Genomic DNA, 20,603 nt, shown 5'->3' with positions numbered 1-20,603 from the left:
ATTCCCTAAACTTTCACTCGTGTGTCCTTGGTGTATTTTGCTGAAAGCTCTCGGCAGGTTGTGGAGTAGCAGTTGCCGATTATGTGGTGCATGGCAATGGGCTTAATCATACAGCACAGGAGGCCATTTGACCCATCATGTCTGTACCGGTTCTTCAAAAGAGCTATCCAATTAGACCCATTTTCCTGCTTTTTCCCCATAGCCTTGCAAATCAAGAGATCCAATTCCCTTTTGAAATTTACTATTGGATCTGCTTCCATCACCCTTTCAGGCAATGCATTCCCGATCATCATAACTCGCTGCGTAAAAAAAAAAATTCTCCTCCTCTCTCCTCCGGTGCTTTAGCCAATTATCTTAACTCTGTCCTCTGGTTACCGACCCTCCTGCCACTGGAAACAGTTTCTCCTTGTTTACATTATCAAAACCGTTTATGATTTTGAACACCTCGTAAATTTCCCCTTAACCTTCTCTGCTCCAATAAGAACAATCCCAGTTCCTCCAGTCTCTTCACATAACTGAAGTCCCTCATCCCTGGTACCATTCAAGTAAATCTCTTCCACACCCTCTCCAAGGCCTTGACATCCTTCCTAAAGTGTGGTGCCCAGAATTGGACACAATACTCCAGCTGAGGCCAAACCAGTGTTTTATGAAGGTTTAGCATAGCTTAACATTAGCTAATGTAGTACCAGCTTGGCTCGGCTCGTAGCTCTCTCCCCTCCGAGTCAGAAAGTTGCGAGTTCAAGCCCCCCAATGCTAAAACTAGATGTAATGCTGCTGTCTCGCTGTGGGGCCTTTCTGTGTGGAACGTGACTACAGGCCCACAGAATGAGAGCAATTGATTGCTTGTGAGGCCCATTTAAGAGAGGTGATAAGGTTTGATATAAATACAAGCTCTTTCTTTCATGCAGCACATCGCACTGAATGCTGCGATTCCCCATACAGCAGCCTGCTGCGGGGCTGGGAAGAGAGCAGCATGGGGAATGGACACAAAGATTAGAGGGAGATCACCATCTGGAGTATGATGGAATACTCTCCACTTGCCTGGATTAGTGCAGTTCCAACAACACTCAAGAAGCTCGACACCATCCAGGACAAGGCAGCCTGCTTGATTGGCACCCCATCCACCACCTTAAACATTCACTCCCTCCACCACTGGCGTACCATGGCTGCAGTGTGTACCATCTACAAGATGCACTGCAGCAACTCATCAAGGCTTCTTCGGCAGCACCTCCCAAACCTGCAACCTCTTCCACCTAGAAGGACAAGGGCAGCAGGCGCATGGGAACACCATCACCTCCAAGTCACACACAATTCTGACTTGGAAATATGCTGCTGTTCCTTCATCGTCGCTGGGTCAAAATCCTGGAACTCCCTCCCTAACAGCACTGCGGGAGTACCATCACCACACGGACTGCAGCGGTTCAAGGTGGCGATTAGGGATGGGCAATAAATGCTGGCCTTGCCAGCTATGCCCGCATCCCATAAACGAATAATAAAAATCTGAGCTCTCTCAGCGCCTGGACCTCGAGGGGCGGGGGGAGGAGCAGGGAAAGATACAGCAGGGTTTGAGAAAGGAAGCTCACCACATCGTCGTCATTCATGTCAGTGGCTGACAAGGTCCAGGCCTTCGTCGTACTGGGGTCCAGCTGTGGCTTCTCTGTAACAGCAAGTTCCATTGGTTAGTCCGATCACCTGCGCCCGCTCGGTCTCAGCATCCGACCACCTGCAGTGACCTAGTGGTAAAGCAGCCAGTCACAGAACACCTCCTACATGCGCGAACTGCACTAAATGGGAGGGAGCACTCTCTCCCACTGCTTTCCAGACAATACTCCTGCCCTGCTAGGGAATAGTTTGGACCCCTGTCACCTGCAAACTATTCTACTATCTCAGAAGAGCTACCCGCACAGTGACCTCTCACTGACTGCAGGCGGTGAGAAGTATCATTGCACTCTGCTCGGTCCACAGGACTTACTACGAGCTGTATCTAACCCGTGCTGTACCTGCTCTGGGAGCGTTTGGTGGGATAGTGTAGAGGGAGCTTTACTCTGTATCTAACCCATACTGTACCTGCCCTGGAAGTGTATGATGGGACAGTGTAGAGGGAGCTTTACTCTGTATCTAACCCATACTGTACCTGCCCTGGGAGTGTTTGATAGGTGATGCGCTATCAATTACTCATAAAAGACTGAGAGTTAAGAGAGTAACTAAAGGCTTTTATTAACAAAAGAATGAAGGTCTGCCTCGAGTGGTCGACCGGTCCAGAAATACAAAGGGCTGGGGAGCAGTCACCTTTATACTAGGACTTGTGGGAGGAGTCAGCCGAGGCATGTCCACAGTGGAATACAAACAGTGGTTTACCACATTCACCCCTTGTTTAAAATTGAGTCCGGCGGGGTGAAGTGTATTAAAAGTTAGTGTATTGGAGTCTCTCCGGAGGTCTTGTCTGCCGCTGTGATCGGCGTGGCGACGGCAGGGTTAGTGGAGCTTCCGGCGTCGAGTCCTGCGTGGGCTGTGGCACAGGCGTGTCATCCTCGTAGATGTCGAGCGGGTCGCGGGGCCCAGGCCTGCCGTCTGCTGGGGCTGGATATCGGATCGTTGGGGGGGGGGGGGGGGGGGGGGGTGGTAGTGGGTTACTGCGGCCCCCGAGGGTGCAAGGTCTCTTATGGAGACTGTGTCCTCCCGCCCGTCCGGGTATGCAATGTAAGCATACTGGGGGTTGGCGTGGAGGAGGTCGACCCTCTCGACCAAGGGGTCTGTTTTATGGGTCCTCACGTGCCTTCTCAGTAGGACTGGCCCTGGGGACGTCAGCCATGGCGGTAGCGATGTCCCCGATGTGGACTTCCTTGGGAAGACAAACATTTTCTCATGAGGGGTGGCGTTAGTGGCAGTGCAGAGCAGTGACCGAATAGAGTGGAGCGCATCGGGGAGCACATCCTGCCAGCGGGAGGTTGGAAGGCCCCTAGACTTTAAGGCTAGCAGGGCGGCCTTCCAAACTGTCGCATTTTCTCTTTCCACCTGTCCGTTCCCCCGGGGGTTGTAACTGGTGGTCCTGCTTGTGGCAATACCCCTAGTTAGCAGGTACTGACGGAGTTCGTCGCTCATAAACGATGAGCCCCGGTCGCTATGGATATAGCTGGGGAAACCGAACAGGGTGAAGAGGTCGTTCAGACATTTAATGACCGTGGCACTGGTCATGTCCGGGCAGGGGATGGCGAACGGGAAACGGGAGTACTCATCAATAATATTGAGGAAGTACACATTGCGGTCGGAGGAGGGGAAGAGGCCCTTTAAAATCAACGCTCAGGCGCTCGAAGGGGCGAGTGGCTTTTATCAGGTGGGCCCTGTCTGGCCTATAAAAGTGCGGTTTGCACTCAGCGCAGACTTGGCAGTTCCTGGTCATGGTCCTGACCTCCTCAATAGAGTAAGGCAGGTTGCGGGCCTTGATGAAGTGGAAGAACCTGGTGACCCCCGGGTGGCAGAGGTCATTGTGGAGGGCCCGCAGTCTATCGATCTGCGCGCTGGCGCCACGCGATAGCGCATCCGGGGGTTCATTGAGCTTCCCGGGCCGGTACAAGATCTTGTAATTGTAGGTGGAAAGTTCGATTCTCCACCTCAAGATCTTGTCATTTTTGATTTTGCCCCTCTGCTTGTTGTTAAACATGAAAGCAACTGAACGTTGGTCAGTGAGCAGGGTAAATCGTTTTTCGGCCAGGTAGTGCCTCCAATGACGCACAGCCTCCACAATCGCCTGGGCCTCCTTCTCAACAGCGGAGTGTCTGTTCTCCGGGCCTTGGAGGGTTCGTGAAAAGGCGGCCACGGGTCTCCCCGCCTGATTGAGGGTAGCGGCCAGGGCAAAGTCGGACGCGTCGCTTTCCACCTGGAAGGGGATGGATTCGTCCACTGCGTGCATGGTGGCTTTGGCAATGTCTTCCTTGATACGGTGGAAGGCTAAGCGGGCCTCTGCCGTCAAGGGAAAAAGAGGTGGACTTGATCAGCGGATGGGCCTTGTCCGCATAGTAGGGGACCCACTGGGCATAATAGGAGAAAAACCCTAGGCACCTCTTCAGGGCCTTGAGGCAGTGGGAGTTCCATAAGGGGACGCATCCGGTCGGGGTCGGGGCCGATGACTCAGTGTTCCACAACACAGCCAAGGATGGCGAGGCGGTTTGTGCGGAATATGCACTTCTCCTTGTTATATGTCAGGTTCAGGAGTTGGGCGGTGCGGAGGAATTTTTCGAGGTTTGCGTCATGGTCCTGCAAGTCACGGCCGCAGATGGTCACATTGTCCAGATATGGGAAAGTGGCCTGCAACGCATTTTGATCTACCATCCGGTCCATCTCCCTTTGGAAGACGGAGACCCCGTTGGTGACGCCAAAGGGAACCCTAAGGAAGTGGTAGAGGCGGCCGTTTGCCTCAAAGGCAGTATACTGGCGGTCCTCAGGGCGGATAGGGAGCTGGTGGTACGCTGATTTCAGGTCAATGGTCGAGAAGACGCGGTACTGCGCGATCTGGTTGACCATATCAGCTATGCGGGGCAGTGGGTAGGCGTCCAGCAGGGTGTAGCGATTTATTGTCTGGCTGTAGTCGATGACCAGGCGCTGCTTCTCGCCGGTCTTAACGACCACAACCTTGGCTCGCCAGGGGCTGGTGCTGCCCTCAGTAATCCCTTCCTTCAGGAGCCGCTCCAGTTCGGTTTTAATGAAAACCCTGTCCCCGGCACTGTATCGCCTGCTCTTTGTGGCGATGGGCTTACAGTCGGGGGTGAGGTTAGCAAACAGTGGGGGGGGGGGGGGGGGGGTGACTCTGAGTGTGGAGAGGTTGCACCTGGTGCGCGGCGGGCAATTTGGGAGCTGCTGGCTGCGGACTGTGAGTGGGGGTAGGGGTCCACCGTACGCCATCGTAACACTTTTAAGGTGGCACTGAAAATCTAACCCCAGCAGGACGGCAGCGCAGAGGTCAGGCAGGACCAGAAGTTTAAAATGATCGTACACGGTCCCGTCTACTACGAGTGTCACTATGCAGTAGCCGCCGATGTCCGCCGACTGGGACTCGGAGGCCATAGAAATCCGCTGGTGCGCAGGCAGGACTGGGAGAGAGCAACGCCGCACCGTGTCGGGGTGGATGAAGCTCTCCGTGCTCCCAGAGTCAAAAAGGCAGATTGTATCGTGGCCATTTACCTTAATGTCCATTGTGGAGCTGGCCAGCTGGTGCGGTCTTGCTTGGTCCAGTGTAACGGATGCCAGCGTAGGGGTCGGTGTGTCGCTGCGGGTATCAGGTGAGGCGGTGTTGGGGGCCTGCTGCGTTCCGGCTGTCGTCCAAGATGGCGGCGTCCATGATCCCCATGTGGCTGGAGGCGTCCAAAATGGCTGCTGTACCGGTGGTTCGCACATGGCCGGGGAGGCCCAAGATGGCGGCCCGCATGGCCCACACGCGGCGCTGCTGGGGTTCGGGGTGGCTTTGGCCCTGCAGACGTTAGCGTAGTGTCCCTTCTTCCCGCAGCCCGAGCAGATCGCGTTTTTCGCCAGGCAGCGCGCTCTGGGGTGTTTTGCCTGGCCACAAAAGTAGCATTTCTGGCCTTGGGGCACTGCTGTCTGGCCTTGGGACACTGCTGCGGTAGTTGGGCCGTTGCTGGGGTGTGGCTGGGGTGGCATGGCGCTATGAGGCGGTCCTACCGTGTCCCAGGCTGTCATTCCCCGCGGCATCCACGGTGCAGAGGAGTAGGCATCCATGCCCCGGTAGGCTGCATCCAGTGATAGTGCGAGTTCAGAGGCCTTGTTGAGGTTGAGGTCACTCTGCTCCAACAGTCGCTGTCGGGTGTAATTGGATCTGTGGCCCGCTACAAAAGCGTCCCGGATAAGTTCCTCTGTGTACACGGCGGCCTTTACATCCTTACAACCACAGGCCCGGCCAAGCACAGACAGTGCCTGAAGGTATTCCACGGTCAATTCCCCAGGTTGTTGTTTACGACTCCCCAGAAGGTGCCTGGCGTACACTTCGTTCACTGGGCGCGTGTACTGGTCCTTGAGGAGCTTGATAGCGTCCGCGTACGAGGTCGCGTCTTGGATGACCGAGTACACTCGGTGGTTCACTTTGGAGGTCAGGACATCCAGTTTGTCCTCGTCCGATTTGATTGCTGCGGAGGCGGTCAGGAATTTTTCGAAACACTTAAGCCAGTGAGTAAACTTGGTGGATGAGTCCGCCTCCCGATGATCTAAGTCCAGGCATGCTGGTGTGAGGATCTTCTCCATTATAAAAATTTTGTTAATAAAATTGATGCGCTATCAATTACTCATAAAAGACCGAGAGTTAAGAGAGTAACTAAAGGCTTTTATTAACAAAAGAATGAAGGTCTGCCTCGAGTGGTCGACCGGTCCAGAATACAAAGGGGCTGGGGAGCAGTCACCTTTATACTAGGACTTGTGGGAGGAGTCAGCCGAGGCATGTCCAGGCATGTACACAGTGGAATACAAACAGTGGTTTACCACAATAGGACAGTGTAGAGGGAGCTTTACTCTGTATCTAACCCATACTGTACCTGCCCTGGGAGTGTTTGATAGGACAGTGTAGAGGGAGCTTTACTCTGTATCTAACCCGTGCTGTACCTGTCCTGAGAATGTATGATGCTGGTTGCCTGAATTGCAAACTGCTCCAGTCCCCCACACATTGAGCAGAATACATTTTAAAATATACAGAATATTCTTTGGAGTGATAAATACTCTGAGCACCACACATTGATTGCAGCAGTAGGTATGCCCAGAAATATGGAGCACTGCTGGATCTCAGTCAGCAGCCAGAATGACAAGGAAAGGCATTCTGCTTCGACAGTGAGAACTTACTTGGGTTTTCACTGATTCTTGGGGTGTGGGTGTTGATGACAAGGCTGCTTTTATTGCCCATCCTTGGCTGGGTCACTAAGAGAGCAGCAATAGTGAAAAAGCTCAGGTAGGACTGGACCAGACTTGGGGGCAGGTTCCCTCGCTGAGGGGCATTCGAGCCCCAGCTGTGACAACCCACACTTGACCAGCCTTACCAAATCCCCTTCCAGAACCTGGTACAGCGGGGTCCGAACGGATTACGAGTCCAGCCCCATAACAATACACCAACATAACCCTTAACCACTGCGCAGTGACACCTGCCTTCAGGCAGCTAACCATCACTTACCTGTTGGTGCTTTAGGCTTCTTAACGAAGGACAGGTTAAGTTGAATGGAGGATCCGACTTCGAAGTTTGGTTTCTTGGCCTTTACTCCCACCTTGAACAAGTTGCTACCCAGGTAGCCGATGGCTTGTTTTATGGAACTCAGCTGTTCAGGAGTCAAAGATTCATTCCGCATCTGAGAAGAAGCAGAATCATTGGGTTCAGTGACTGCTGGTCAAGTGTGCGAAGAGGAGTTGGAACAAACCAAAGTAAATAAGCTTATCCTGAAGCACAAGGTGTGAAGCACACCCCCTCCGCACCCCCCCTTCACATCCCCACAAAGGCTCAGTGGGCATATGCACCTGTTGCACAGACCACCCAACTGCATGAGGGCTGTGCTGCTGCCAGGGTGGAGGGGGTGCTACAGGAATAGAGACACAAGGTGGCTGTGACCCTGCTGGGAAGTATGTGGGTGTGGATCTCGAGCGCACACGGGATATGAGATTACCCAGGGACTGGGCCGCCTGTCCAGACAGGGAGAACAGTGACTGGGCTGAGGGCCCAGTGCTGATGGTTTCAAATCCCGACGATAGTCCAAGCCATTAGGGCAAGGGGAGACATTTTAAAGTGTAGATAGAAACCGAGCCCACTGAAGTCACCCCAGCTCAGCATCTTCCCACCCACCAGACCCTCACTCCACCCCACCTCACCCCCTTCCCACTCACCCCCTCACTTCCCCCCTCCCCACCCTGCCTCCCTACTCCACCCCACCTCCGCACCCCCCCCACTTCCCACCAACCCAACCCCACCCCACTCCACCACCCAAACCCCCTCTGCACTCCCCCAGCTCCATCCCCTCCGCACCCACCCCCCCCTCACCACTCCATGAAGAAGGGCAGTGTGAGTGCCAGGGCTGAGCCCTACCTTACAGATCTCGGTGAACCCGGACAGTTTGAGAATGGAGGCAAGCTGGGATGCAGTCTTCAGTTTGCTGTAATCACCTAACGCAGACACAAGAGAGCACTGGATCAGAGCATGATACTGTCCCAGGGTAATGACTGATCACTGTCCCAGGTTAATGACTGATCACTGTCTCCAGCAGCCAGTTTGACCCTTTACTACACTTGCTGACTGAAGCAGGTAGGCAGAGGGAGATCACAGACATCTCCGCAACTCAGGGCAAGGGTCCAGTCAGCAGGAACCACAAGGGAAGCTCAAATAACATCAGCAGGGCATTTCTGCTCGATGCCTCTGTGTTTCCATCACCCCCTGCCCCCCTCAGCACTGCCCAGCGACATCTATTGGAATCAGCACGTGTGTGGACGGGGCCAGGCTTGGCCATGGGATCTCCCATGGTCAAATTGCCCATTGACACGAGCTCAGATGTCACCAGCTTCAGGAGACGGGATCGAGGAAGTTGCATTGAAAACGCACCCCAGTGATTTCTCCAAATGAATCTTTCTCTGCCCACAATGGACGGCCAGGGCTAACATTTAGCACTGCCAAGTCAAATGAGGAAGAAGCAGGGCAAAGCTCCCTCTGCTCAGCTTGAAGGAAGCATTAATGCCAACTTCAGAGCAACATTCTCCAACTGCATCAGCTGATGTTGCCATTGCCTACACCTCTTCAAAGCCTCGCAGTGAGATTGCCAAATGCAGGCTGACTTATGGGCACAATCGCACTCACTCCCAGTGGACTGGCACCAACACCAAGGGTCAGCCCACAAGGATGGCATCAGAGGCTCTTTGCTTTCCACTCCCATCTCTCACACTCACTCCCATCTCTCACACTCACTCCCATGGCCAGTCTTTGGGATTGAGGTGCTCGTGTGTTGAGGTGCAGAGCACAAAGGTACAATTTCACTCGGAGACACGTGGCCGTTATGGAGAGGTCAGTCCTCAGAACAGGCAGCCCGCAGCTTAATACCAATGTTTCCGACATGTCTTTTTCTTCAAGTGAGGATTCCCCTCCACTGTGGTTGACATGGCCCTCGACTGTGTCCATTCCACTTTCCACACTTCTGCTCTCACCCCTTCCCCTCCTTACCAGAACCACGATGGGGCTCCTCGTCTTTGCCTTCCACCCCACCAGCCTCCACATTCAACGGATCATCCTCCGCCATCAAACACATCTTCCCCTCCTCTGCCCTTTCAGCATTCCGAAGGGACCATTCCCTCCGCAATACCTTGGTCCACTCCTCAATCGCCTCCAACACCCCTGCCCCTGGCACCTTCCCATGCAAGCACAGGAGATGCAACACCTGCCCTTTAACCTCCACACTTCCCACTGTCCAGGGTCCCAAACACTCTTTCCAGATGAAACAGTGATTTACTTGTCCTTCCTTCAAATTAGTTTACTATATTCGCTGCTCACGATGTGGTCTCCTCTACACTGGGGAGACCAATCGCAGATTGGGTGATTGCTCAGTTCAATCTGCAAGCGTGAATCTGAGCTTCTGGTCGTTTGACATTTTAATTCTCTGTCCCACTCCTACTCTGACCTCTGTATCCTCGACCCCCTACACTGTCCCAATGAAGCTCAACGGAAGCTCGATGAACAACATCTCATCTTTCGATGAGGCACTTTACAGCCTTCCAGACTCAAGTTAAGAGTTCAACTATTTCAGATCATATTAACTGCTCCCATTTTTTCCAGACAGCCAGTGCTTGTAATGATTCTGCTGTTGTCATTTACAGAAAATCTAGACCCATCTTTTGTTTCTTTTCTTGTCCCGTTACCACCCTCTTTCGCCTTGCACCAATCATCCCTTTTGTCATTTAATCTCTCCTGTCTTCCACCTTTTGTTCGTTCTTCCCCTCCCCCGCCTCTGTACTTGCTTAGAATCTGTTACATCGCTAAAATTTTCCAGTTCTGACAAAAGGTTATTTATCTGAAACGTTAACTCTGTTTCTCTCGCCACAGATGCTGCCTGACCTGCTGAGTATTTCCAGCATTTACTGTTCTTATTCCCTCATCTCAATATAATTCATATTGTTATCATCCATGTTTGGCCTTGGTCCCCTTTCCATCTAAAGAAACATTGCAACTGAATTTACCCAGCAAAAGCCCAGAGTGGAATGTCACCTGCTCACCTGATACACACACGGGCTCCGTGAAGTAAAACCTTCCTCCAGGCTTCAGGATTCGCGCTATTTCTGCAAAGATCTCAAAGGTGTGTACGGTGGCAGAGTTTGGCACAACGCCCGAGAGCACGACATCAAAGCTGGACTCCCTGTGAGCAGCTGGAATCAGAGTGATTGAAATTGATGGGACAGCAAACCCAGAGCACACCTGCACTGACTCACCCGGAGCAGCTGCCACTGGCCAGTCTACAGGCTGCACTATACAACAATCGCAGCACAGTGACCCGGCATTAAATGCAGCTTATTTATTAACACACAGATATAAGATTAAATTTAAGAGATTTAGGACAGAGAGCAGCAGGAACTCTTTTTAGACAGAGGGTTGTGAGGTTTGCAATGTACTACCAGCGTTAGAGACCATGTCAACATTTAAGAATAGGTTAGATAGGTGGTTGAAAGAAAGGAGGGTGAAACGATATAGGAACAGGGCGAGAACACGGGATTAGGATAGTGCTCGTGCTGAGGGTAAACCCCAGCACGGACTGGTTGGGCTGAACAGCCTGTTTCTGTGCTGTAATTCCTATTTAACTTGCAGCTACAACACCTCAATTGCTATTCCTCTAGCAGAGGCACCGTGCACCAATCAGCACTTGATGTGAGCTGGTCACAAGCTGTGGGGAAATGCCACGAATAAGTGTTAAAGGGTTGGTGGAGGGGAGGGTTGAATGGCTCCATGAGGTTATCCCAGGAGGAGCTGAGTTGTGCAGCCCAGGAAGATCCCGGGACCCCATTCCTGGTTTGTGCAGTTACTTGATTTCAGCCACAGTGATGGGGACACTATCATTATTCTCAGCTCCTTGGAGTAAGGGATGGGGGAGAAGATATAATGTGAAACCTGCTCATCAGAAAAGGATGGGGAAACTCAAAACCCTTTATCACTCAAGAACCTCGACACCATCCAAGACAAAGCAGCCCGCTTGACTGGCACCCCATCCACCACCTTAAACATTCACTCCCTCCACCACCGGCGTACTGTGGCTGCAGTGTGTACCATCTACAAGATGCACTGCAGCAACTCGCCAAGGCTTCTTCGGCAGCACCTCCCAAACCTCTACCACCTAGAAGGACAAGGGCAGCAGGCACATGGGAACACCACCACCTCCAAGTTGCCCTTCAAGTCACACATCATCCTGACTTGGGCATATATCGGCCATTCCTTCATTGTCGCTGGGTCAAAATCCTGGAACTCCCTCCCTAACAGCACTGTGGGAGTATCTTCACCACATGGACTGCAGTGGTTCAAGGCGGCGGCTCGCCACCACCTGCTCAAGGGCAGCTAGGGATGGGCAATAAATGGACGCCCACATCCCAGAAACAAATAAAAAACAAAAGTAGCCCCAATTTTATCAGGCTAGATTAAGTCTCTGATGTGGGGCTTGAACCTATGACCTTCTGACTCAGAGGCGAGTGTGCTATCCACTAAGCCACGGCTGGCACGTTTAACTAACCAGCTGAAGATTTCAGAGATATTACAGGCCCATTGGTTGATCAACAGCGGGGGACTGATGGTCAACGGCCGACTGATGGTCAACAGCCGAGCGTGGGACTGATGGTTTTCTCTCACTTTTCCTGTACATTGGAACACACACTTGGATTTTGAGCACTTTTGACAAGGATGCCCCCTCTGATCAATGGCTACAGTAAGGACTGACAGAAATGAGATGGTGTGGAGCTGGATAGAAAATCAGGCTGGATAGAGATTACAGCCAGGGCTCCCCAAGGATACTGTAACTAGGGGCAATAACTAAATACACTAAGGGGGAAGAGGAGAAAGAAAAGTATGTGATCTTGTTTTTGAACTTACATATCTGTAGCCTCTCAATGTTCTCCATCGCCACGTGTCCTAAAGCCCCAGTGACTGTTCGAATGTCTTGCACCAGCTTGGTCTGGGACTCAGCAGTGGTTGAACTGTCCCAGATTACAACCACATTGTGGCCCGCCTTTATATCAAACTGATCCATTGCAACTCCTGCTTTAGCACAGAAAACACAATATTCAGCTTAAAATGCTGGGAGGTACAAGGGCCGCGAGGGGAGGGTCTAGGATGTGGTCCTTTGTCCAACACCATTTGAAAGTCCATGTGCACATCAACTGCACTACTCTCATTAACCCTCTCAGTTACTTCATCAAAGAACTCGGTCAAGTTCATCAAACACGATTTGTCTTTAACAAATCCGTGCTGACTTTCATTTATTAACCCATACTTTTCCAAATGCCAATGAATTTTGTCCCGGATTATTGTCTCTAAAAGTTTCCCCACCACTGACATTAGGCTGACTGGTCAGCAGTTGCTGGGTTTATCCCTCTCCCCTTTTTTTCCCCCCCAACAGGGTTGTAACATTTGCAGTCCTCCAGTTATCTGGCACCACCCCATATCCAAGGAGGATTGGAAGATTGTGGCCAGAGCCTCTGCAATTTCCACCCTCAATGACCTAGGATGCATCCCATCCAGACTGGGTGACTTTTCTACGAGTACATTCTCATGATCTATTTTTAACCTGTCCAATATCGCTACTGCCTCCTCCTTTCCTGTGAGATTGGCAGCATCCTCTTCTCTAGTGAAGACAGATGCAAAGTACTCAATTAGACCTCAGTCATGCCCTCTGCCTCCACAACAAGATCTCCTTTTTGGTTCCGAATCGGCCCCACCCTTTAAGCATTTATATGTTTACTAGCTGGAGTGCCCGGCGGTGCCAAGGCTTTTTCGACGGCATATTGCTGTTGGAAGAGAGAGGGCGAGCGAGCGACTGGGGGGGGGGGGGGGGGGGCGGGGAAGAGGGCGAGCGAGCGAGCGACGGGGGGGGGGGGGAAGAGAGAAGGGGGGGAAGAGAGAAGGGGGGGAAGAGAGAAGGGGGGGGGAAGAGAGAAGGGGGGGGAAGAGAGAAGGGGGGGAGGGAGGGAGACGGGGGGAGGGGGAGAGGGAGGGGGGAGGGGGAGAGGGAGAGGGGGGGAGGGGGAGAGGGAGAGGGAGAGGGAGGGGGAGAGGGAGGGGGGGGGGAGAGGGGGGGAGAGGGGGGGGAGGAGAGGGGGAAGAGAGAAGGGGGGGAAGAGAGAAGGGGGGGAGGGAGGGAGACGGGGGGAGGGGGAGAGGGAGGGGGGAGGGAGAGGGGGGAGGGGGAGAGGGAGAGGGGGGGAGGGGGAGAGGGAGGGGGAGGGAGGGGGGGAGGGGGAGAGGGAGAGGGGGGGAGAGGGGGGGGAGGGGAGGGGGGGAGAGGGGGGGAGGAGAGGGGGGGGAGGAGAGGGGAGGGAGGGGGGAGGGGGAGGGGGAGGGAGGGGGAGGGGGGGGGGAGGGAGGGAGGGAGAGGAGGGGGGGAGGGAGAGGGGGGGAGGGAGAGGGGGGGAGGGAGAGGGGGGGAGGGAGAGGGGGGGAGGGAGAGAGGGGGGGAGGAGGGGGGGAGGAGGGTGGGGGGGGAGGGGAGGGGGAGGGAGGGGGGGGGGGGGGAAGAGGTATGGGGACCGCTAACACAACAAGAATTTGCAAAATGGGACAAACACCCAATTGAGATCCTACATGCAGAATTCTGTAAAAGTATCCTCCGGACTCAAAGGAAAACAGTAAACAATGCATGCAGGGCGGAACTAGGCCAATATCCATTAATAATCACTATCCAAAAAAGAGCCACCAAATTTTGGAATCACCTACAAATGAGCAATCCCCAATGCTATCACTACGACGCCCTGAAATGCCAAGAGCTGACCATAAAGAAGAATACCCTCAGTCAACTAGTCCTGGGACTCAGTGAAGTAACTACTAACAATAACCAGCCCCAGGACAGTGACAGGGTAACACAAAGAATTCGACCCAACACAATCGTCGCTAAGCAAAAGGAAAAATATCTGACATATTGGGCAGAAACAACAAAAACCCAAAGCAAACTCAATTGCTACTTGGCCCTAAACAGACAATACAACATAGCTGATTACCTGACCATGGTAAAGGATAACAAACTGAGAAGAACCTTGACAAGGTACAGACTTAGCGAACATAGCCTAGCAATCGAAAAAGGCAGACACAGGCAGACCAGGCTGCCAAGAGAAGACAGGATATGCTCTCACTGCAGTCAGGGAGTAGTTGAGACAGAGATGCACTTCCTCACAGCCTGTGGAAAATATCAGGGCATCAGAGAGAATTTCTACCAAAAATTCTCACAAATATGCCCTGAATTCAGAAATCTGACTGACAACCAAAAACTCCCATTCCTACTCGGGAGGAGAGAAGCTGTGTCACACTGGCGGCACACTATGTTACAGCTTGCCATGAACAAAGGGACAACCAGTAAACTAAGAAAAGAGTATATATAAACAAGGCAAAGGTATATTTATACACTCAGGGATATACCTGTTTATACACTGTATGAATAGAACTGCGTTTATGTGTTCAACCATAAATGTATTTTGATGCTTTGGCAACATAAGATGTACCTTATCATGCCAATAAAGCGATTTGTAGTGTATTGTATTGGGAGAGGGGGGGGGGGAAGAGAGGGGGGGGGAGGGAGGGGGGAGGAGGGAGGGGGGAGGAGGGAGGGAGGGAAAGAGGGAGGGGAGGAGGGAGGGAGGGAAAGAGGGAGGGGGAGGGGGAGGAGGGAGGGAAAGAGGGAGGGGGAGGGAGGGAAAGAGGGAGGGGGAGGGAGGGAAAGAGGGAGGGGGAGGGAGGGAAAGAGGGAGGGGGAGGGAGGGAAAGAGGAAGGGGGAGGGAGGGAAAGAGGAAGGGGGAGGGAGGAAAGAGGAGGGGAGGGAGGAAAGAGGAAGGGGGAGGGAGGGAAAGAGGAAGGGGGAGGGAGGGAAAGAGGAAGGGGGAGGGAGGGAAAGAGGGAGGGGGAGGGAGGGAAAGAGGGAGGGGGAGGGAGGGAAAGAGGGAGGGGGAGGGAGGGAAAGAGGGAGGGGGAGGGAGGGAAAGAGAGGGAAAGAGGGAGGGGGAGGGAGGGAAAGAGGGAGGGGGAGGGAGGGAAAGAGGGAGGGGGAGGGAGGGGGAGGGAGGGAAAGAGGGAGGGGAGGGAGGGAAAGAGGGAGGGGGAGGGAGGGAAAGAGGGAGGGGGAGGGAGGGAAAGAGGGAGGGGGAGGGAGGGAAAGAGGGAGGGGAAGAGGGAGGGGAAGAGGGAGGGGAAGAGGGAGGGAAAGAGGGAGGGAAAGAGGGAGGGAAAGAGGGAGGGAAAGAGGGAGGGAAAGAGGGAGGGAAAGAGGGAGGGGAGGGGGAGGGGGAGGGGGAGGGGGAGGGGGAGGGGGAGGGGGAGGGGGAGGGAGGGAAAGAGGGAGGGGGAGGGGGAGGGAGGGAAAGAGGGAGGGGGAGGGAGGGAAAGAGGGAGGGGGAGGGAGGGGGAGGGAGGGAAAGAGGGAGGGGGAGGGAGGGAAAGAGGGAGGGGGAGGGAGGGAAAGAGGGAGGGGAAAAGGGAGGGAAAGAGGGAGGGGAGGGAGGGAAAGAGGGAGGGGGAGGAAGGAAGGGAAAGAGGGAGGGGGAGGGAGGGAAAGAGGGAGGGAAAGAGGGAGGGAAAGAGGGAGGGAAAGAGGGAGGGGGAGGGAGGGGGAGGGAGGGGGGAGGGAGGGGGGAGGGAGGGAAAGAGGGAGGGGGAGGGAGGGGGGCAGGGAGGGAAAGAGGGAGGGGGAGGGAGGGGGGCAGGGAGGGAAAGAGGAGGGGAAGGGAGGGAAAGAGGGAGGGGGAGGGAAGGGAGGGAAAGAGGGAGGGGGAGGGAGAGGGAGGGAAAGAGGGAGGGGGAGGGAGGGAAAGAGGGAGGGGAAGAGGGAGGGAAAGAGGGAGGGGAAGAGGGAGGGAAAGAGGGAGGGAAAGAGGGAGGGGGAGGGAGGGAAAGAGGGAGGGGGAGGGAGGGAAAGAGGAGGGGGAGGGAGGGAGGGGGGGAGGGAGGGAAAGAGGGAGGGGGAGGGAGGGGGGCAGGGAGGGAAAGAGGGAGGGGGAGGGAGGGGGGCAGGGAGGGAAAGAGGGAGGGACAGAGGGAGGGACAGAGGGAGGGGAGGGAGGGACAGAGGGAGGGGGAGGGAGGGACAGAGGGAGGGGGAGGGAGGGACAGAGGGAGGGGGAGGGAGGGACAGAGGGAGGGGGAGGGAGGGAAAGAGGGAGGGAGGGAAAGAGGGAGGGGGAGGGAGGGAAAGAGGGAGGGGGAGGGAGGGAAAGAGGGAGAGGAGGGGAAGAGGGAGGGGAAGAGGGAGGGGAAGAGGGAGGGGAAGAGGGAGGGGAAGAGGGAGGGGAAGAGGGAGGGGAAGAGGGAGGGGGAGGGAGGGAAGAGGGAGGGGGAGGGAGGGAAAGAGGGAGGGGGAGGGGGAGGGAGGGAAAGAGGGAGGGGGAGGGAGGGGGAGGGAGGGAAAGAGGGAGGGGGGGAGGGAGAGGGGGAGGGAAAGAGGGAGGGGGAGGGAAAGAGGGAGGGGGGAGGGAAAGAGGGAGGGGGGGAGGGAAAGAGGGAGGGGGAGGGAGGGAAAGAGGGAGGGGAGGGAGGGAAAGAGGGAGGGGGAGGGAGGGAAAGAGGGAGGGGGAGGGAGGGAAAGAGGGAGGGGGAGGAGGGAAAGAGGGAGGGGGAGGGAGGGAAAGAGGGAGGGGGAGGGAGGGAAAGAGGGAGGGGGAGGGAGGGAAAGAGGGAGGGGGAGGGAGGGAAAGAGGGAGGGGGAGGGAGGGAAGAGGGAGGGGGAGGGAGGAAAGAGAGGGAAAGAGGAGGGGGAGGGAGGAAAGAGGGAGGGGGAGGGAGGGGGAGGGAGGGAAAGAGGGAGGGGGAGGGAGGGGGAGGGAGGGAAAGAGGGAGGGGGAGGGAGGGAAAGAGGGAGGGGGAGGGAGGGAAAGAGGGAGGGGGAGGGAGGGAAAGAGGGAGGGGGAGGGAGGGAAAGAGGGAGGGGAGGGAGGGAGGGAAAGAGGGAGGGGGAGGGAGGGGGAGGGAGGGAGGGAAAGAGGGAGGGGGAGGGAGGGAGGAAAGAGGGAGGGGGAGGGAGGGAGGGAAAGAGGGAGGGGGAGGGAGGGAGGGAAAGGAGGAGGGGGAGGGAGGGAAAGGGAGGGAGGGGGAGGAGGGAAAGAGGGAGGGGGAGGGAGGGAAAGAGGGAGGGGGAGGGAGGGAAAGAGGGAGGGGGGAGGAAGAGGGAGGGGAGGGAGGGAAAGAGGGAGGGGGAGGGAGGAAAGAGGGAGGGGGAGGGAGGGAAAGAGGGAGGGGGAGGAGGGAAAGAGGGAGGGGGAGGGAAAGAGGGAGGGGGAGGGAGGGAAAGAGGGAGGGGGAGGGAGGAAAGAGGAGGGGGGAGGGAGGGGAAAGAGGAGAGGGGGAGGGAGGGAGGAAAGAGGGAGGGGAGGAGGGAGGGAGGGAAGAGGGAGGGGGAGGGAGGGAAAGAGGGATGGGGAGTGAGGGAAAGAGGGTATAGGGGAGGGAGGGAGGGAAAGAGTGAGGGGGAGAGGAGGGAGGAAAGAGTGAGGGGGAGGAGGGAGAGGGAAAGAGTGAGGGAGGAAGCGTGAGGGGGGAGGAAAGAGTGAGGGGGGGGAGGGAAGAGTGAGGGGGGAGGAAGAGTGAGGGGGGGAGGGAAAGAGTGAGGGGGGGAGGGAAGAGTGAGGGGGGGAGGGAAAGAGTGAGGGGGGAGGGAAAGAGTGAGGGGGGGAGGGAAAGAGTGAGGGGGGGAGGAAAGAGTGAGGGGGGAGGGAAAAGAGTGAGGGGGGAGGGAAAGAGTGAGGGGGGAGGGAAAGAGTGAGGGGGGGAGGAAAGAGTGAGGGGGGAGGGAAAGAGTGAGGGGGGAGGGAAAGAGTGAGGGGGGAGGGAAAGAGTGAGGGGGGGAGGGAAAGAGTGAGGGGGGAGGAAAGAGTGAGGGGGGGAGGGAAAGAGTGAGGGGGGGAGGGAAAGAGTGAGGGGGGGAGGGAAAGAGTGAGGGGGGAGGGAAAGAGTGAGGGGGGAGGGAAAGAGTGAGGGGAGGGAAAGAGTGAGGGGGAGGGAAAGAGTGAGGGGGGAGGGAAAGAGTGAGGGGGAGGGAAAGAGTGAGGGGGAGGGAAAGAGTGAGGGGGAGGAAAGAGTGAGGGGGGAGGGAAAGAGTGAGGGGGGAGGGAAAGAGTGAGGGGGAGGAAGAGTGAGGGGGGAGGGAAAGAGTGAGGGGGAGGAAAGAGTGAGGGGGAGGGAAGAGTGAGGGGGGAGGGAAAGAGTGAGGGGGGAGGAAAGAGTGAGGGGGAGGGAAAGAGAGAAGAGGGGGAGGGAAAGAGTGAGGGGGGAGGGAAGAGTGAGGGGGGGAGGAAAGAGTGAGGGGGGAGGGAAAGAGTGGGGGGGAGGGAAAGAGTGAGGGGGAGGGAAAGAGTGAGGGGGAGGGAAAGAGTGAGGGGGGAGGGAAAGAGTGAGGGGGGAGGGAAAGAGTGAGGGGGGGAGGGAAAGAGTGAGGGGGGGAGGGAAAGAGTGAGGGGGGGAGGAAAGATGTGAGGGGAGGGAAAGAGTGAGGGGGGAGGGAAAGAGTGAGGGGGGGAGGGAAAGAGTGAGGGGGGGAGGGAAAGAGTGAGGGGGGGAGGGAAGAGTGAGGGGGGAGGGAAAGAGTGAGGGGGGAGGGAAAGAGTGAGGGGGGGAGGGAAAGAGTGAGGGGGGGAGGGAAAGAGTGAGGGGGGGAGGGAAAGAGTGAGGGGGGAGGAATAGTGAGGGGGGGAGGGAAAGAGTGAGGGGGGGAGGGAAAGAGTGAGGGGGGGGGGAAAGAGTGAGGGGGGAGGGAAGAGTGAGGGGGGAGGGAAAGAGTGAGGGGGGGAGGGAAAGAGTGAGGGGGGGAGGGAAAGAGTGAGGGGGGGAGGAAGAGTGAGGGGAGGGAGGGAAAGAGTGAGGGGGGAGGGAAAGAGTGAGGGGTGGGAAAGAGTGAGGGGGGGAAGTGGAGGGGGAAAGAGTGAGGGGGGGAGGGAAAGAGTGAGGGGGGGAGGGAAAGGTGAGGGGAGGGGAGGGAGGGGAAAGAGTGAGGGGGGGAGGGAAAGAGTGAGGGGGGAGGGAAAGAGTGAGGGGGGAGGGATAGAGTGAGGGGGAGGGAAAGAGGGGGAGGGAAGGTGAGAGGGAAAGAGTGAGGGGGGAGGGAAAGAGTGAGGGGGAGGGAAAGAGTGAGGGGGGGGAAAGAGTGAGGGGGGAGGGAAAGAGTGAGGGGGGGAGGGAAAGAGTGAGGGGGGAGAAAGAGTGAGGGGGGAGGGAAGAGTGAGGGGGAGGAAAGAGAGGGGGGAGGGAAAGAGTGAGGGGGGAGGGAAGAGTGAGGGGGAGGGAAAGTGTGAGGGGGAGGGAAAGAGTGAGGGGGGAGGGAAGAGTGAGGGGGGAGGGAAAGAGTGAGTGGGGGGATGGAAGAGTGAGGGGGGAGGAAAGGTGAGGGGGGAGGAAAGAGTGAGGGGGGGAGGGAAAGAGTGAGGGGGGAGGGAAAGAGTGAGGGGAAAGAGTGAGGGGGAGGGAAAGAGTGAGGGGGAGGAAAGAGTGAGGGGGGGAGGGAAAGAGTGAGGGGGGGAGGGAAAGAGTGAGGGGGGAGGAAAAGAGTGAGGGGGAGGGAAAGAGTGAGGGGGGAGGAAAGAGTGAGGGGGGAGGGAAAGAGTGAGGGGGGAGGGAAAGAGTGAGGGGGAGGGAAAGAGTGAGGGGGGAGGAAAGAGTGAGGGGGGAGGGAAAGAGTGAGGGGGAGGAAAGAGTGAGGGGGGGAGGGAAGAGTGAGAGGGGGGAGGGAAAGAGTGAGGGGGGAGGGAAAGAGTGAGGGGGGAGGAAGAAGTGAGGGGGGGAGGAAAGAGTGAGGGGGGGAGGGATAAGAAAGTGAGGGGGGAGGAAAGAGTGAGGGGGGAGGGAAAGAGTGAGGGGGGGAGGAAAGAGAGAGGGGGGGGAAAGAGTGAGGGGGGAGGGAAAGAGTGAGGGGGGAGGAAAGAGTGAGGGGGGAGGGAAAGAGTGAGGGGGGAGGGAAGAGTGGAGGGGGAGGGAAAGAGTGAGGGGGGAGGGAAAGAGTGAGGGGGGAGGAAAGAGTGAAGGGGGGAGGGACAGAGTGAGGGGGGAGGGAAAGAGTGAGGGGGGAGGGAAAGAATGAGGGGGGGAGGGAAAGAGTGAGGGGGGGAGGGAAAGAGTGAGGGGGGGAGGGAAAGAGTGAGGGGGGAGGGAAAGAGTGAGGGGGAGGGAAAGAGTGAGGGGGAGGGAAGAGTGAGGGGGGGAGGGAAAGAGTGAGGGGGGAGGGAAAGAGTGAGGGGGGAGGAAAGAGTGAGTGAGGGGGGAGGGAAAGAGTGAGGGGGGGAGGGAAAGAGTGGGAGGGGGGGAGGGAAAGAGTGAGGGGGAGGAGGTGAGGGGGAGGAAAGAGTGAGGGGGGGAGGGAGGAGGGAGGGAGGGAGGAGGGGGGGAGAAAGAGTGAGGGGGGAGGAGGGAGGAAAGAGTGAGGGGAGG

General features: G+C 56.4%; 2 protein-coding genes across 4 annotated transcripts in view; one reads left to right on the top strand and one right to left on the bottom strand.

The window, feature by feature from the left end:
* The window catches only part of ccdc102a (coiled-coil domain containing 102A), a 778,838-nt gene that overhangs the window by 624,399 nt on the left and 133,836 nt on the right, over nucleotides 1–20,603 (top strand). The window lies entirely within an intron of this gene.
* On the bottom strand, nucleotides 1,452–12,289 carry ciapin1 (cytokine induced apoptosis inhibitor 1). The gene is made up of 5 exons (XM_085990890.1): nucleotides 12,086–12,289; nucleotides 10,231–10,380; nucleotides 8,063–8,139; nucleotides 7,163–7,334; nucleotides 1,452–1,657 (listed from the first exon to the last, which is right to left on the bottom strand). Exons 1-5 carry the CDS (start codon nucleotides 12,240–12,242, stop codon nucleotides 1,467–1,469), a joined length of 747 nt encoding a protein of 248 aa, XP_085847016.1. The 5' UTR covers nucleotides 12,243–12,289; the 3' UTR covers nucleotides 1,452–1,466.

Source organism: Somniosus microcephalus, chromosome 6, assembly GCF_052327205.1.
Source record: "Somniosus microcephalus isolate GS21.2 chromosome 6, FLI_Smic_1.0, whole genome shotgun sequence".
Classification (NCBI taxonomy): Eukaryota; Metazoa; Chordata; class Chondrichthyes; order Squaliformes; family Somniosidae; genus Somniosus; species Somniosus microcephalus.
This window is presented reverse-complemented; position numbering and strand designations above follow the sequence as displayed.

Bases quoted from the DNA above. Each gene is read 5' to 3' on its own strand.
- ciapin1 (XM_085990890.1), bottom strand. From the start codon at position 12,242: ATGGATCAGTTTGATATAAAGGCGGGCCACAATGTGGTTGTAATCTGG. The intron at 10,381-12,085 runs GTAAGTTCAAAA...CTCTGATTCCAG, and splicing joins CATTGAGAGGCTACAGATAT to CTGCTCACAGGGAGTCCAGC. The intron at 7,335-8,062 runs GTAGGGCTCAGC...GCTTCTTCTCAG, and splicing joins GGTTCACCGAGATCTGTAAG to ATGCGGAATGAATCTTTGAC.